Source organism: Dermacentor variabilis, chromosome 4 (genome assembly GCF_050947875.1).
Source record: "Dermacentor variabilis isolate Ectoservices chromosome 4, ASM5094787v1, whole genome shotgun sequence".
Taxonomy (NCBI): domain Eukaryota; kingdom Metazoa; phylum Arthropoda; class Arachnida; order Ixodida; family Ixodidae; genus Dermacentor; species Dermacentor variabilis.
The window spans coordinates 43,499,997-43,516,727 of NC_134571.1; the positions used below are offsets into that span (position 1 = coordinate 43,499,997).

At 50.0% G+C, this 16,731-nt stretch overlaps 1 protein-coding gene across 3 annotated transcripts in view; it reads right to left on the minus strand.

Annotated features, from left to right (window-relative positions):
• LOC142579031 (uncharacterized) overlaps window positions 1-16,731 on the minus strand; it is a 135,903-nt gene that overhangs the window by 85,707 nt on the left and 33,465 nt on the right. For 2 of the 3 annotated variants that reach the window (XM_075688825.1, XM_075688823.1), the window contains exon 2: window positions 8,547-8,627. The exons of the other annotated variant lie outside the window; for it this stretch is intronic. In XM_075688825.1, the coding sequence (XP_075544940.1) occupies window positions 8,547-8,627 (81 nt within the window). The remainder of the gene's footprint in view (window positions 1-8,546; window positions 8,628-16,731) is intronic. 3 annotated transcript variants of the gene reach the window in all.

Below are 16,731 nucleotides of genomic sequence, written 5' to 3' on the forward strand. Positions count from 1 at the left end.
ACTTAAGTTAGTAAACTTTTGAGAATATGGGCCCTTGTCTGTAAATGACTTCTCTCAACTTTCTCGAAAAGCATATAAAATACGCCACATATATAGATACATAGCTAATTACCATTCCCATTCCTCGCTGAAAGAGTCCGGTCTTGCTAGCCTTGATAAAAGCCGCGATATGTGTGTTAGTGCGCCATCCATTTCTTTTCTTGATTGTAAAGTGGCTTTTCTAACAAAAACTTATTTTACAGTACCTGCTGCGCATGGCTGCGTAGTGGCGTGCTTTAGCGCTCAGGGGTTGGGTCTCGCTTCACGTTCGCGTTAACTTCGAAAAAATCGCAGAGTTCTTAGCTCAGCGCGGCCATCTTATAGTTATGCGCATTACGTTCTCCGGGCTTTGTCAACCAACTCAACCAATTCGCCCAACTCATCACGAAGTTGCCATAAAATTTCCACACACGTCGGAAATGGCACAGCAGTCGCGTGGTGCAGACACCTTTGTCAGCACTGGTGCAGACGCAGGACCTTCAATTTCTTCGCCTGCGTGACGAGATCGAGAGCGAAATAACCAATGGAGTTTTCTGCTAAATTTACTACAGAAAACTCAGGCCCTGCGATTCGTGCGGCTATAGTGTGGGAATAACGGTTAGTACATGGATTTGCCTAGTACACGTGCTTGTGGCTTCAGACGTTCTTGTGGCTTTCCTTACCACGCTCTGTCTGTCTTCATTAGCGTAAATTTCGAAGCCACCCAATTCTTTCAAACGCACAAAGCAATATTTGAGAACCTACTCACATGCAAAACCACTGAGAACAGTTGCATTGATAACGCCATATTCTGTGTCGGAAATGGTCAATTTGCGAAGTCGCAGAGACGTTTGAAGCCAGAAGGACGAAGTTTAGGCAAATCCATGCACTGAACATAGTTTCCACGCTGGCTCAACCGCCATGCTTGCAGCTCCTTTAGACACTGTAGCGCAAGGAATTCAGTCGAGTACGTCTTGTAGGAAACGCTATGGAAATACCAGTGGTGCGTATACAGTGGTGCGTATACGCGGGTAAATTATTGGAAAAATCACGCTCACGCTTCCTGCGCGTCTAACCTGACGGCGCCATTGTGTCGGTAGTCATCGCTGCTTTTCCGCTGTATACATTTTGAGCGGGATACTAAAGCTACGTAGCTGCATTGTGCGATTTGCCAGCAGACTATGGTAAAAGGGGAGAAAGGGGGACATTGCTCAGCCTTGCTCCTACCGCTGAACTTCTTATTTCTTTTATATTCGCTTTTCCACACTTTAATCACAATGACTAAGCTGGTTTGTCAATACAAGATGTTAAAGAAAAGCAGGTGCTTGGGATCGCCATTGCCCTTTAGTCCGCTAAGGAGTACCCCTTCAGGCTTGCTGCGCTGAAGCGGTAGTTTATACTGATAGTAGTCGCGAGATGGGTCCATTGAAAGCGCTGGCCACTGCTGGTCTGTGCCCCTGAGAGTTAGGTGTCAGCTTGATTGCTTCAAATATGGAGTTCAGTGCTATGTCGCTTCCTGATTTCGAGAATTCTCGATACAGGCAGTGGCCACGGAGACTTCCTCTATATTTCGCAGTACATGTCAGCAGCGGCGGCTCTAACGGGGACAATCGGTGGCGCGGTCGACGCTGACTCTCCCCCAACGACGCAATATCGACAAATTAACAAATGTTACTTTGCAAAAGATTGTTCTTTCAAACAGAGAACAGCGCAGAAGAAAAGTGCCACCGTACTCAACTGTTAATTTTTTGCCTGTACTGAATGCCTGTTTGTTCACAAACATGCAGACTGTCTACAGAACTGCTCAAGCCATAGCTGTGAAGCCGAATGAAAGAAAGAAGCAGCGCTTTACAACAGGGGATGCAGCAGACGACACACACACAGGCGCTGTCGTCTACGTCCTCTGCTGTGTGATCCGCTGCGAGCCGTGTTCTAAAACACTGCTTCTCTCTTCACTCAAGCATGCGCCGACGGGCCAAATTGAGCAGTTCGCTGCCGAATGTATGCAGTGCACGGCGAGCAACTCTAACAACTGAGTGTCATGCTGCTAGTCATCATAGTGAACGTAAACCTACATGTTCTGTGTTCATCTCTACGTTGAGATAAGCACGCATAATGGGGTTGGAGGAGTGTTCCAAATACGTGTGTCAAAGGCTATCCATCTGGTTACTCCATGGCCTCGAGCTGCTGGGCCCAGTGCCAAATGCGGGCGTTCCAGATGTCCCAAAAGTCGCAGAAAACTAGTAGAAGGGAGACTGCAGGCGTTCGCAGCCATATATAAGAGCTTGCGGTAAAGGCCTGGTTAACCGTGACCTATAGCGCTTCGCGTCCTCTCCCGCATCAAAGAGTTCGGCTTATAATACAGCGGGGGTTCGGTCGGGGAGGAACCGCAGTGGCCGCGCCCGCCACATCTCGACGGGCGAGGTCGTAAAGCAGGCTTCCCAGCATTCCGTCGCTTCCCAGAAATGCGCCTTTCGGCAGCAGGACCGGTAACCGGCGCGGAGACAACCAGCCAACCCTCAACGAACGAGCGGATCGACTTCGGTGAAGGACGAAGCGGAGCGATCCGGCTGCTCCGACCTTACCTCACGTGAACGGCGCAGTTGTTTGTCAACGGCTGTTCGAGAACCCCTCCCCCACCTCGAGCGACGGTCCCCGCGGCGTCGCGTTTGTGCACGTGCTGCTCGCGCGACAGCCCGGCTCTCCGCCGAGGCGCGTGCGCTGCGCGGCAGCACGGGGGAGCCAGGTGGCGCGGCACGACGCGAGGTCGTCGCGCGCATCATGCACCCCGCAATCGGGTCAACCTTTGTGCGCGCGCTCGCGCGCGACAGCTGCGGGCGGGATCCCCCCCACCCCCGCCCCCTTCTTCGAGCCCCGGCTGGACCCGCGGTGGGGGCCGCAAAAGCCTCGGAGGCGGCAGCAAACAACAACGATGCCGCTCTGCCAGGAGGAGGCGTCCGGCGGAAATGGAATCTCGGTTAAGGCCACGGACTCGCGTGCGCGTGTGGAAAGGGAACATATGCGGGCGCGCGCGCGCGCGCCCTGAACCCCGGCCGCAGTTCTTGTGCGTCGTTGCATCGTTATTTATGAGGGCCAGCCGAAAAGCTGCCGGTGAGACGCGCGCACGACGACGCCGCCGGTGTAGTGCGCAGCCATAAGCTTTTTCGTCGGTCTTTCGACCCTGGAGGATGCGCGCCACGCGTCAGGGATGGGAGGGCTCGTCGAGGTGAAGGAGCGCGGGGTACGGCGCGCAGGTTTTTCGATCGCGATCTCGTATAATAAATCCCATGAGCTTACGTGCGGCAAAACCTAGCTGCAAGTTCCAGGTCCGTAGGGCCGGACGTCCTTGTCCCCTCTCGTCCATCTTTACTACAGATTTCGACAGCAGCAGAGAGAGAGCTTGGATCTGGGTTTGCGCTTCCCGTCGGTCCCATCCTTTTCGCAGTAAATGCGTTCAGAGGCGAAAAATACCTCGTCTGCTGATTACTTATTATGTTTTACCGTAACACCACATAAAGACCGCATATCCAGGATAAGCCACTCACGGAAGCTGGCGTTGCGCGCAAGGCTGCCGATGTATGTGGCCTCGTGTGTTTAGATGCAGCGGCGGCCAGCGCAAGGACCATGGCCAATGATTGGCGACCTCGAGTTCTAAAAAGCACTCCAAAAATTGTTAACGAAAATTCCGCTTCAAGAATTCTTCTATCTATACACATATACCGGCTCCATGGGCACTGCCGCAGCGACTAAACTTCCGTGGTTGAAACTACTTTCAAGGCATAGCGAGTTGTTCACACGCCGCAATACTACACGATGGGTCACTGCTGCCCACGTACGTGAATTCTCCCTGGCTTGTTTTTTTTTTTTTTTCTTTTTGTCTCACGGGTCCAGCGGCCAGAGTGTGCCGTGGTGAGTCCCGTCGCATTGCAGTAATCAATGTGCAAGTCCGATGGTAGCCCGCTAAGGTTTACAAATTGCGAGGCCAGCTAGCACGGCTGTCCTTGGGGCGGATGCGACAGCGAGCGTATCCCTGCGCCACCATGACTGTCGCAGCTTATAACCGCCTCTTCACATAAGTAATAGACTCGAGGACGTGCTGGATCAGCTCAAATCCTGCTGGGAATTCGAAGGTTGCGCGACAATGTCATAACCTCGGCCACTGGTGAACCTGCTATCCCAAAGTCTGTATGTATAAAGAGCTTAAATAAATAAATAAATAAATAAATAAATAAAGAGTATATCGTGAGGCTTTTGCTGTGAAAGGTATCAGCCGTCTCTTTCTCCCCCCCCCCCCCCCCCCCTGTCTACGTTGGAAGGCGAGTGTGACCCAGAGTACGGTTTTGTTGTTTCTATTAACCGATGTTGGCGCATTATCAAGATGCAGCTTCTGAGAACGGAAGCGCCGTATAAAACCAGCAATTGCACTTTCTTCTTTTTTAAGACTCAAAGCTTATACTGCAAAGGTGTTGGAGACGGTGCCCATACACCTGAGGAAACCTGCTGAGCGCGAACTGCCCGCAAAAGTGCAGCGCGACTGGCCGTTGGAGACACTGCGTGTACTTGCGGGCTTCTTTCACGCTAGGAAAAAAACACTTTTATGTAGCACGTACTGAGCAACAGAAAGCTGTATCGGTAGTTTTCCATGTCGTTCTACAATTTCCTACTTGACACTTTTCATCGAACTATAATATTTGAGAAGTTGATTAATTAATTGGGCCTAATTATCTAATTAGGCGGAATTAAGAAAAACATAATTTGCGTATCTCCGAGAGACGGCAAACAACGTTACCTTGGTTCTGTCCAGCTGCGCGGCATTCGCATATTTTTAAGCTCTGGCTAAAGTTAGCTGGGAGACCCTGTATACATTTTCTCCTCGCGAGCGATGGCGTCCAAATCAACCGCTTGACCCCTCTGTATATAGACAAGTCTGATTCCCGCTTTACTGAACTACCTTCGGAACTGATTCCACTGGGGCTATTTCGTACGGCGCGACTGTACGGTGTCTGAGGTACGTGGTGTTACTTAGGTGGTACACACTGGGACACCCACACGCGGCGACACCAACGCGTACACACCTAACGGACGCGGACCTTTCGTTCTATGGCGACTGTTTATTCAATAGCGCGTACAGGCGCACAGAAGTGCCGCTGTAAAATACGTAACAATCGGGCGTGAAACCACATACGACAGCATGCAAGACACACGGAGCATGTGCCGTATAAAGACATCGCGCGAGCTGTCGTACTGCGCAAAGCGCATTTCATTAGAATGTGACATGTCTTCATCTCAAGCTACGGAGGGTGCACTGACATGCGTGCAGCCAAGCTTTTCAGTCGCGATACATGCTTCAGTTATCTCTCTCTTTCTGTCCTTTGCACCGTAAGCTAACTTCTTTGCACTGTCAAACATCGACCGACACCGGCATCTTCGAACAGTGCGCAGTTAAACTGCCCGATGTCGGTATCTTGCTCGTCGTATTCTCACGCTGTCCAAGTCTTTCATTTAAAATCACTGACCCGTTTGGACTACGTATGCTTTATCACCGGCGAGAGCAGGAAGTGGAAGCGCAGTGTCCGTTACACGTTTAACGTGTTAGTGTACCCGTGTGTGCACGCCCCTTCAGCATGCAGCGCCACCGTACGCTTATCCACTAACCTATAAGTCTATAACTTGAAGGACGACAAAGAGGTTTGGGAGCAAGCTAAGAGCTTTCACTGGGCGACTCTATATGCAACGAACTTCACCGCAAGGCAAATATGAGGCAACTACCTTGCAAGGCTTGGACAAAGGGTCGCTCAAAATTATTCGAAGATCGCTAATTATGAAAAAGGAGACATCGAACAGGAGTTGCCTACGATAAGAAGAGTCAGCCGCGGATAACGGCGTCAACTGCGACGTGGGAACGGGGTCGTCGTTTATCGTTGCTAATCCGATACCGCGGGAACGACGCCTCAAGCGGCAGCGTCCTGTTGGGAGGACTGCGCGCCGAAGGAAAGGTGAGCGCTCGTGGGTGCATCTGTGCCATGAACAAAAGAAATGCAATTAAGTGTCTGCTCCATAGCCTAGGGAAGTGGCGAGGTGAGAAGTCTTCAAATACGTAATGTGCGACGCACTCTCACTAAACTTACGAAGATGTGGGTACTGCAACGCTTGTATTCTCAGCGATGAATATGTGCCCTTGTAGACTGTCGTCCACGATTCCTTGTGGGGACCCGGCCTCAGTACAAAGACCCGTAGGTCCCGACAGGCCGCGCAAAGACCGATGGAATGCACGATGGCAGGCATGCCGCTGAGATTAATTAAGAGAGAAAACGTGAGTAGCCGTACAGCGAAAGCTACGGGTCGCGTCAGTCAACTAGACGAGAGAACCACAAGACGGGTTCCCGCATCGTCCGCCTCTGATCAACCTCCGTGCGACGCCGACTGAACGGGAGCTTCACGGAAGGGTCACTAATGCGCTATGGGCGAGCCCCCCCCCCCCTCCTTTCCCCGCCCCCCCCCCTTTTTTTTTTTTGGAACGTGCAACGGCCTTTCTTTACTGACCGGACGATCCCTATAGCTTACGTTGCAGCGCATGGAATCGGTGAGACGGAGTACAGTTGAGACTGCGAGCTAGGAAGACGTGTGGAGCTGACGCCGGGTAATGTAATGCGTGCAGCGGTGGTGTATAAGACCAAAAGAACAGGTGCTCACGCAAGTGGAAGCCACGTTGAAAGCGGCGGATAATTATGTGGTGAGCTTATGAGATCTGCGGGGATATAACGGAGTCGGCTCACGCGAGATAGTGACAACTGGAGATAGATGGAACAGGGCTTGGCCCTGCAATTGACGCAAACGGGCTGATGATGAATGAATGAAACACATTGGCAGTTCTTCTGGTTGAATCGCACATTCGCGTGACAATCCATCTTCGACAGTGCTGACAAGTGTAATTGGAACATCAATGCATTTCGCCGCGTGATTTCGAAGACTTATTTCTCGAAGGCGGCACTTAGTGCGCGATTTCTGCCAAATAGGTATGCTTCATTAATGACCGGCTTCAACTCCGCAACTTGGGACATATGTTCTAACATGACTCATTACCAAGTGAATTACCATTTATTTTTGCGAATTATTAACACAGCTCTGAAATGGTCTGGCAAGATAGCTTCGGGCTTCAGGAAATCCAGGTGATGTGATTGAATTGCGAGGATATCTTAAACATGTTTCCATTAAAAACATAATCCAGTTTATTGATACGAATTTAAAGGCGACAGGCGCGTTTAGTGAAAGAAAGAAAGAAAGAAAGAAAGAAAGAAAGAAAGAAAGAAAGAAAGAAAGAAAGAAAGACTGAAAAGCAGCGAAAGCCTTTTTTAGAGCCCGTTTAAGCGAAGTTGCGCGCACGTGTAAAGGAAGGCACGGAAGGGAATAAAAGAACGCGCACAAGATACCTATTCGCGACAAACAAGCAACCGCCTCACTCCCTCGTGTCTGAAGCTGCAAACCCGACAGGTCGCGGTGTTTCTCTCAAACTTGCGCGCCAAGTCTACGCGCCGAATTCTGAATCGTCCGTGCTTCACGGAGCGTCACAGACATGACCGAGCAGCCGAGACGAGAGTTGCCCAAACGGGGCGCTGAATTTTGCATCGTATTTTACCGGCTCCACGGTGGAGGTCAGCTAGGAGTCAGTACAGCGGTGAATGCTGACGGGCGTCGTCAGTATATCAACTGTCAATTAAAGAGCAGCCAGGAATGCAGCCTGCCTGGTAGAGCCCCGAAGCAGCCGTACGACCGGGGCGACAGTGGCAGCGAGCAGGCGGCGGCGTTGATGAAATCATGGCAAGAACCAGCTGCAGCAAACCCCTAGGACTTCTGAAGGGTACGAGAATGAAGCTTCGACGTCCTTGACGTATCATTTGCTCAGATTGGCGTAAATCTGCGAATGGATCTTTCTTTATTGCAATGGCAATCATAAAGGCACACCAGCCACAACCACGGCGTCATGTCCCAGGCAGTATGTAGATGCTGTCAGCATCACCTGCGGCCCGCTTCTGCACGACGTACGAAAGAGAACGCATTTCTGGCGCGCCGCGTACATATATACACCACAGGCCTCGTTGTTCCGTCGAGCACCGCGGGAACGCGAAATACACTTTGCAGCGGGGACAACGCTCCAGGAGACGCTGGCCACAGCACAAATAGGTAACCACGGGTGCAAGCAAAATGAACACATCGGAGTGTCTCTCGCATCGGTCGCATGGCGAGGCTGAATGCTATATGCCTGCTGGGTGCACTCCGACGTACCTGTACGGCGTACCCATAGCATTAACCAATAGGGCTAACTAATACGTGCCTCAACAGCAAATTTCAACGGATATATCGGGAAGCTACCGCTTAGCGTTAACAATCGTCCTCCTACAGTTTCCCATCCATATTTTATTGCTGTTAACAGTTTCACACCAGCAGGCCCTATCGAACCAGCGCGTGTACCGACTGCGTCTCGCGCGCGGGCAAAGCGTGTAAGCGTGTATGCGGGTTGCGAGACTGACCTCCTTGGAGCTCATGGCGAACGCTGACTCGGGCGCCAGGCCGGGGGTCCCTGCTCGACCAGGCAGCGTGGGGGAGTCCCGCTGCAAAAGACCCCGCCCCAGAGTCACACACACAAAACGCAGTGTACGTACACAGCTGCTCCGACAGAACGGTCAGGCCCCGAGGCACGAGTAAAAGAGAGTAAATGTGACACCACCCTCAGAACGCACTGAACACAATTCGTTCGACATTTGCACTGCGAACAGTCTTTAGCACGTTACTGCACTGCTTGGCGTTACCACCACAGCTGCGAGGCCACGTGGCAGCTTTAGCCCGTGCTGGTGCGTCTGCACCGGGTGCATAAAAGGGACGCGGAATGAGCACCGCGGGCGCTCAGGATTACACACAGAGGCGCTGGAACGCGAGCGCTCGCGTGCCTGCGCAGCCGTGGCTTTCCCGTTCATCTACGTTGTGACAGAAGTGTGTTCGCGAGCCCGGAAAACTTTCGGTCACGAATTTTTTGGGAGTCAAGTTAGCTAAGGAAAAATAAGTATCTAGTGGCACAGTATACCGCAAGCACATGTTATTGATGCGTTCAAATATAAGGAACGTTCGTGGCCCATGTGTCGAGCTAATGTATGCAGCTTCCTTGTCGTACGTACTTAGAAGTCAAATTCATTTCTCAAACATTCGAACTATACACCGAACTAATGTCAGCTGAAGAGTTATATATATATATATATATATATATATATATATATATATATATATACGTGTGTGTAAGATTATTATTATTATTATTATTATTATTATTATTATTATTACAATAGCCTACTGTAACACTAATGATGCTCCAGGGGGCTTAACCGGAAGTCTTTGCAATCATATCATACCAAGCTTGCCCAGCTTACCACTTTTTTGTTTTGTGTTGCTGTGCGAAGCTGGGGTCGAAATCAGAAGGCTGCTCATACGGAAGCGGTGTTTGCCATTGACCGCTCTTCGTTAATAATATGTCCACCCCCCACCCCGACCGGCTGGTATATGCACTCACAACAGTTGCAGCGTAAGTGCTTTTTCTATCCTCCACTTTCCCAATTTCCAGAAATGTGCTTCGTTCTGTGAAAGTCCTTTACATCCGCGATGCTGTTAAGTGGCAGCCAAAAGCGCCATATCAGTGCGGACAAGACAGACGCGACAAACATGGCAAACGTTTCGGTTTCTATTTTTCCCATCGCGAGCTACTATAAGGTAGCGCAGAGGATGTATACGGTGGGGGCGGAACTCTGTACGAACCGAGCACTATGCGTGGTCCCCTCTTCTTTGGCGGCTGAGTTCAGTATTAGATTATACACCTGCAGAGCAGTTTAGCATGGAGATCTAGGCCCTTAATTGCTCCGCCTTGCAGCGTCACTCTCGTATGTTAACTTATGTCCAGCACGCAAGTGTCCCTCTTAGAAATGAAAGACGAAGACGTGATGCTTATCTGCGGGTTATAACGTACTCTTCTGAAAACAAGGCATTGCATGCACGCGAGCATTTCTCTTTTTCCTTTTTTTTTCAGATTTTCAGAAAGAGCGTCCCTTTCATCACGGTATGTAGTATAATTTATGCACGACCACAGAAAGTGTTCGATGTCTCCTGTTCTGAGGTACAAAGCCGAGAATGGGTAATACCCGTCCCAAATAAACCACGTGTGGACAAATCGCGCCCTTTGATGCAGTATATATCGCGAGGCTTCGAGCACCAGGTCACGCAGAGATAATCTGGTGGAACCCAGTCACCGAAAGTGAGCACGCATGTCTGCACTCCTAGCCTTGATTACGCTTTGGTACGTTGGCTTTTCTTTCTATCTCCCCCTTCTACTCTGTTTCTCTTTTTATCCCTCTTAACCCTTCCCCCTGCTCAGGGTAGCCAACCGGAACTACGTCTGGTTAACCTCCCTGCCTTTCTCTGCATTATTTCTCTCTCTCTCTCTCTCTCTCTCTCTCTCTCTCTCTCTCTCTCTCTCTCGAAAATGTGCGAGTGCACATGATATACGCAAAAGGCATCAGCTAAAAGCAACCCAACAGTCGTGAGCTTGAACCCCGCCGGAAACAATAATTGCACTTGTAGAGAAATTTTCCTTCCAACATCGGACTTGTATATAGCTACGCGACCGGCCGCGAGTGCATCGTATACAATGTATATCGCTATCTAAACGGCGATACAACACTGGCACTGCAGGCAGCGAAGAGTATATACGAGTCGGTGGGACGTTCCGAAACCTCATGGGAGCAGCGCAGCCCAGCCCAGCCAGTCGTCTCTTCCTAGCCCGCCCTCGTTGTTCAATCAAGCATGCAGGGAGAGAATCGCCACAGTTCCCACTCTTTTAACGATACCATCTGACGATTTCCGAGCAAACGCACTCACTCGTATAGAACACGAACGATAGATATAGCCTGCTTTACGGACTCGGAGGGAGTGACATCCCGATAGCGCATAATTGAGACGCGATCAATCATCTGTACAGTCGAAAACTATGGGGCTACTTCGAGATCACCATCGCGCGACGGGCTTCGTTGTCTTAGCGAGCCCGCGCCGACGACCAACGAGAACTGGACGAGCACGTGACACACAGACAGCGAGCCCGCGTGGCAAGTGACAGTGTTCGCTCATCAATCCAAGCCGAGTGGCTAAATTAGAGCCGCCGCGCCGAATCGTGAGAGCGAAATTACAAAATGATGGCGGCGCGTTTCTAAGAAGGAAGAGGCTGGCACGCAAACACACGTGGATCGTGTCGCGCAAGTGAGGCGATTCCCTTCATCGAATGGTATCTGGATACTGATGGGCGACTTCAATGCCAAGGTGGGCAAGAAGCAGGCTGGAGACAAGGCAGTGGGGGAATATGGCATAGGCACTAGGAAGAGCAGGGGAGAGTTATTAGTACACTCTAAGAAGAAAAGGAGGAAATGGGGTATTGAGGTTACTCCTTTAGGGGAGCAACTGATCTGCCACAACCATTCCTCCCTTTAGGGGGTAAGTGCGAGGGGATAAACTGTTACTCCCCATGCCGTTACTCCTCCGAGGACCAACAGTTGCTCTTTTCCGATGCTCCTCAAAGGAGTAACGGTCATTACTTCCGATGCTCCGCAAAGGTGGAATTAATGAAATTAGGCATTTATACGCTAATAAAAAAGATTACTGAGCTCAAAAAAAAAAGAAAAAAAGGGGCCCGAAAGCAGGATTCGAACTCACGTCCTCGCGCTCCCATGTTAGCTACTCTAACCACTGCACTAGGGCAGATTGCTTGACGATCGAGACTAGGAAATTGAGACAAGTTAAGCATCCGAACGCAGGTGCGGCAATGTAAAAGCGACTCGGCATATTGTGTATGTTGTGCGGGGAGAGTGTAACGTTGAGTGTACTTGCAACCATCAGTGAGTGCGAAAAGAAATATGCCCGAGTATTCTTAGGGTGCTTTAAACTGAGGCACTACACGATGTAAACGTGTAGCGAGCTCAAACGGGGCACCTAAGACGACAGAGACGGACAATTGCTCTGTGGCTTAGTGTGTCCCGTTTGAGCTACACATCGCTTCATTCAAGTTCGTAATCTCCGTGGAACGGAAGGAACGTAGGTACTATTGACCAGCAAAATCTGGCAGTCTATCAATGACTTGCGCGTTTAATTTCTATCGCTCACTTATGGGGTGCGCACGAAGGGCATGGCTCTTCACATTCCAACTTTAAATTTCACGCAATTTTCTCACGAAGAGGCAAAGTGCTGCTTTGCATATAGTTCAATGGACAGTGCACGAACTTCGAACTATTCACGATTTATAGACAATACAGTTTTTGCCGCATCACTGCACGACACGGACGAAAACAGCGGAGCGCATGGGGAGTAACTGTTGCCGTTCGTCCTCCCGTTCCTCTCTTTCCGACCAGGGACTAAACACTTACTCTCCAAAATTTGCACACGGCACGCACATCCATGCAGTTACTCCCTTGAGGGACGAAAGCGCCCTTTTTGGGACGAACTGCGCAGTTACTCCAGTTTTCCCCGGAATTCTTCTTAGAGTGTAGAGTTTCCGGCACAGAATAATATGCGGATAATGAATACCTTCTTCCGCAAGCGGGATAGCCGAAAGTGGACGTGGAGGAGCCCGAACGGCGAGACTAGAAATGAAATAGACTTTATACTCTGCGCTAACCCTGGCATCATACAAGATGTGCACGTGCTCAGCAAGGTGCGCTGAAGTGACCATAGGATGGTAAGAACTCGAGTTAGCCTAGACCTGAGGAGGCAACGGAAGAAACTGGTACATAAGAAGCCAATCAATGAGTTAGCGGTAAGAGGGAAACTAGAAGAATTCCAGATCAAGCTAAAGAACAGGTATTCGGCTTTAACTCAGGAAGAGGACCTTAGTGTTGAAGCAATGAACCACAATCTTGTGGGCATCATTAAGGAGTGTGCAATAGAAGTCGGTGGTAACTCCGTTAGACAGGATACCAGTAAGCTATCGCAAGAGACGAAAGATCCGATCAAGAAACGCCAATGTATGAAAGCCTCTGACCCTACAGCTAGAATAGAACTGGCAGAACTTTCGAAGTTAATCAACAAGCGTAAGACAGCTGACACAAGGAAGTATAATATGGATAGAATTGAACGTGCTGTCAGGAACGGAGGAAGCCTAAAAGCAGTGAAGAAGAAACTAGGAATTGGCAAGAATCAGATGTATGCGTTAAGAGACAAAGCCGGCAATATCATTACTAATATGGATGAGATAGTTCAAGTGGCTGAGGAGTTCTAAGAGATTTATATAGTACCAGTGGCACCCACGACGATAGTGGAAGAGAGAATAGTCTAGAGGAATTCGAAATCCCACGGGTAACGTCGGAAGAAGTAAAGAAAGCCTTGGAAGCTATGCAAAGGGGGAAGGCAGCTGGGGAGGATCAGGTAACAGCAGATTTGTTGAAGGATGGTGGGCAGATTGTTCTAGAGAAACTGGCCACACTGTATACGCAATGCCTCATGACTTCGAGCGTACCGGAATCTTGGAAAAACGCTAACATAATCCTAATCCATAACGAAGGGGACGCCAAAGACTTGAAAAATTATAGACCGATCAGCTTACTGTCCGTTGCCTACAAAGTATTTACTAAGGTAATGGCAAATAGAATCAGGTACACCTTAGACTTCCGTCAACCAAAGGGCCAGGCAGGATTCCGTAAAGGCTACTCAACAATAGACCATATTCACACTATCAATCAGGTGATAGAAAAATGTGCGAAAATTGGGGTGTGCTTATGCTCCTGCACGGGCAACGTCAGCAGCAGCAGCAGCAGCGGGCGTGCGTGCGCGCTACAAGCCTGCATGACGCGCGGATCACTTTCACTGCATTCAAGCGTATGAAGTCGCGATTTTGCAAGCAACGGCAACCGCGGAACTATAGACTATTTGGGTGCCTTTCGCCAACGCTCATTTGCATATTTGTGTAACGGCACGGGCGCCTCTTACTTGCAATATTGCGGCTGTATTATTTATTCGCAGAACTTCAGCGCCGCGCCTATACACAGAGGTTCGCGTGTGCTTCAGAGAAAACGCATTCTCGTTTTCTTTTCTTGAATAAGTTCGCGCCGGCAATGAGGAGGTAGTTAGCTGTTCGTGAAGAAGCGAATCGCCAGCCGACAGTCGTGTGAAACCACGTCGCCAATAGCATGTTCCATGTGCCTATAGCTATATAGACAGCATGCTGCTGTATACCACTCTGCATGTATGCTGAGTGACGAGTCACATTATTTAAATGTTTTCAATTCCCAGGTCCATACCCTTGCGAGTAACTGTACGCGCGAAGCAGTGGTCCCACAACGTGATTCCCTGAGAATGGGGTTCGGTCTATAGCCGACCAAGGGCCGTATACGAAAAGAGGGTCTTATTCGCTCGTAAAGCAAGAGGCGGATGTATGAAAGTTGGTGGTACATAGATTTGGTTCCTTCGCAGTCACAATGCGTTGTAATCGGTATGACAACCAGTGACACTGTCCGCGTCACCAGACTCAAGCACTACGACTCTCCACGCAACTTAGATATTTAACGGCACCGGGACAGCGCTTTTGCCACCGGGGGGTGGTATTACGATACCATCGACTGACGCTCGAGAGACAAGCCGCCGCGGGAAAGACGATGCAGTGTCTGGGCTCTTGGCGCGAGCGAGTGTATGCCTGGCGGTCTGACTCCAGTGTAAGTACAGTGCAAATAGTCCCTTTTGTCTGTGTCTTTCCGCACGTAACAATATTTATAAATGGTTGCTGGTGTTGCTAGTACAGTTTGAGTGAAGACAGTGATAGAATGCTTTGCATTCGGACGGACGTTCGCTATCGAAAAGCCGACCTGACGCCCCACGCGCCAGCGCTGGGGCAACACGACGCCGAGTAGACGCCAGAGATGCCCTTCATGTGGTTGGGCCCTCGTACGTCTAGTTTCATACTCCCGACTACCTCCACCCATAGTTGCAAAACTGTTCACTTTCAATGCAGTGAGTCTCGTTCCAAACGAAATAAAGAAACAGAACGAAAGAAAAATGTAAGACAACCAGCGAAGATGATAGACAAAGCAAGCGAAGCTGCTTATACCGGTTTTACCACTGTGTCCTTGCCCGCGTGTTACTTTCTCGTCAAGTCAAACCATCGTTTTCTGCGGCTGTGACACTTCTGCATCTCGTAGTCAGATGCAGGCGTGACAGTGAGACGCACGCGATGTGCGTCGTTTTTTGTCACGTTCAGCTTTCTGCCGCCGATCTGTGCCGATCGTGAAGGCGGTGCGATATCGCATAGCGTCTCAAGGCAGTATACAGCTTCCTCGAGGAAGGGAGTGGTCCTGCCACGTACGCCTATACTTGCGGCCCAGTGGCTAATGTATGTTGAACCGCTGCACTTGACGGACCCTGGTTCAAACCTCACCATCGCACGCGCAATTTCTCATTGAGCGGTAGCTGGTGTCAAAGGTGTGTTCTGACGTCAATGTGACGCAGAAACGCGACGCACCAATACTCTCTCTCTCTCTCTCTCTCTTTCGTCGTACTCTCGTTACACTCCCTCGGCCCATGCCAACCCACGGAGATATGGGCAAAGCAAGGAAGCTTAAAAAAGAAAAAAAGAAGGAAACCTGTAAAGCGTTCGATCGTGGTGAAATATGCGTCATTGTTGAATTGGTCAGCATCGCGGCGAGCGCGGTTGGTATGGTGCGTAGTTGCGCCGTGGGCTCTTCCACAACACAGCGACAGGGAGGTGGGGGAGGTGAGCCGAAGGAAGGGCGCCGCGAGTGCGCCGTCCGTGGTGTTGCTTCGATTTTCCTCCCGCGGGAAAAGTTTAAAAAAAAAGAAGAAGAAGAAGAAGGCGTTGCGCAAAGAGAGCCTCGGGCGGCGCGACGTCTCTCTTTCATACGGCTGCCCGACGGGAGGCCCGATCGAAAGAAATATTTTAAATTTTAATGACCTTGCGGCAACGCCTACGACTCACGGGCAGCTCGATCCGCGAATCGCATTCTCGGAACGGGGGAAGAAGTCACGTGCGAGAGATCATTGCAAGAGCAAGCACGCAGGAGTTCGACAGACCACGGTGAAACAAACAAACAAACAAACAAACAAACAAACAAACAAACACAGCATCTGCTACGTTGTTAGCAGACAAGGAAGCGAACGATGCTACAGTCAGGCGGTGTAACGGTTCTATCAGGGCGCCGAGGAAATCCGAAAGTCCTTAAACGTATACGGGTAAACAAGGAATCACAGCGCATTAAAGCATAAAGCACAAGGAAGTTGTTGGACGCGCTGCAGACTAAGGCTCTTCAAAAAGCCGCCACATGTTACTCTAAAGGACCAGTAACACTCTGTCGACCAGAGTGCACACTGTATATCGCGAGCAACGCACTATATTCGTAAGTGGGCCTCCATGATAGCGATATGTTAGAACGACGCCGTCCAACGTCATTTGGAACGACGTAGTCTAACGCAGGACACGTCGGGCTTACATTGGCCCATATTTCAGCGCTGCTAAAGAACCTGTTTTTCTTATTTGCAAGCAGCCATGTTTTTTTTCTTTCTCTCTCTTTCTCATGCGAACATTCATTCTAAGTTTCTAGTCCTTGTTGCGTCTACGACATTTCATCATATGTGTCCTTTGTGCCGTTCTCTGGGACTTGTGATGCATTTGTGCTTTTCTAGTGC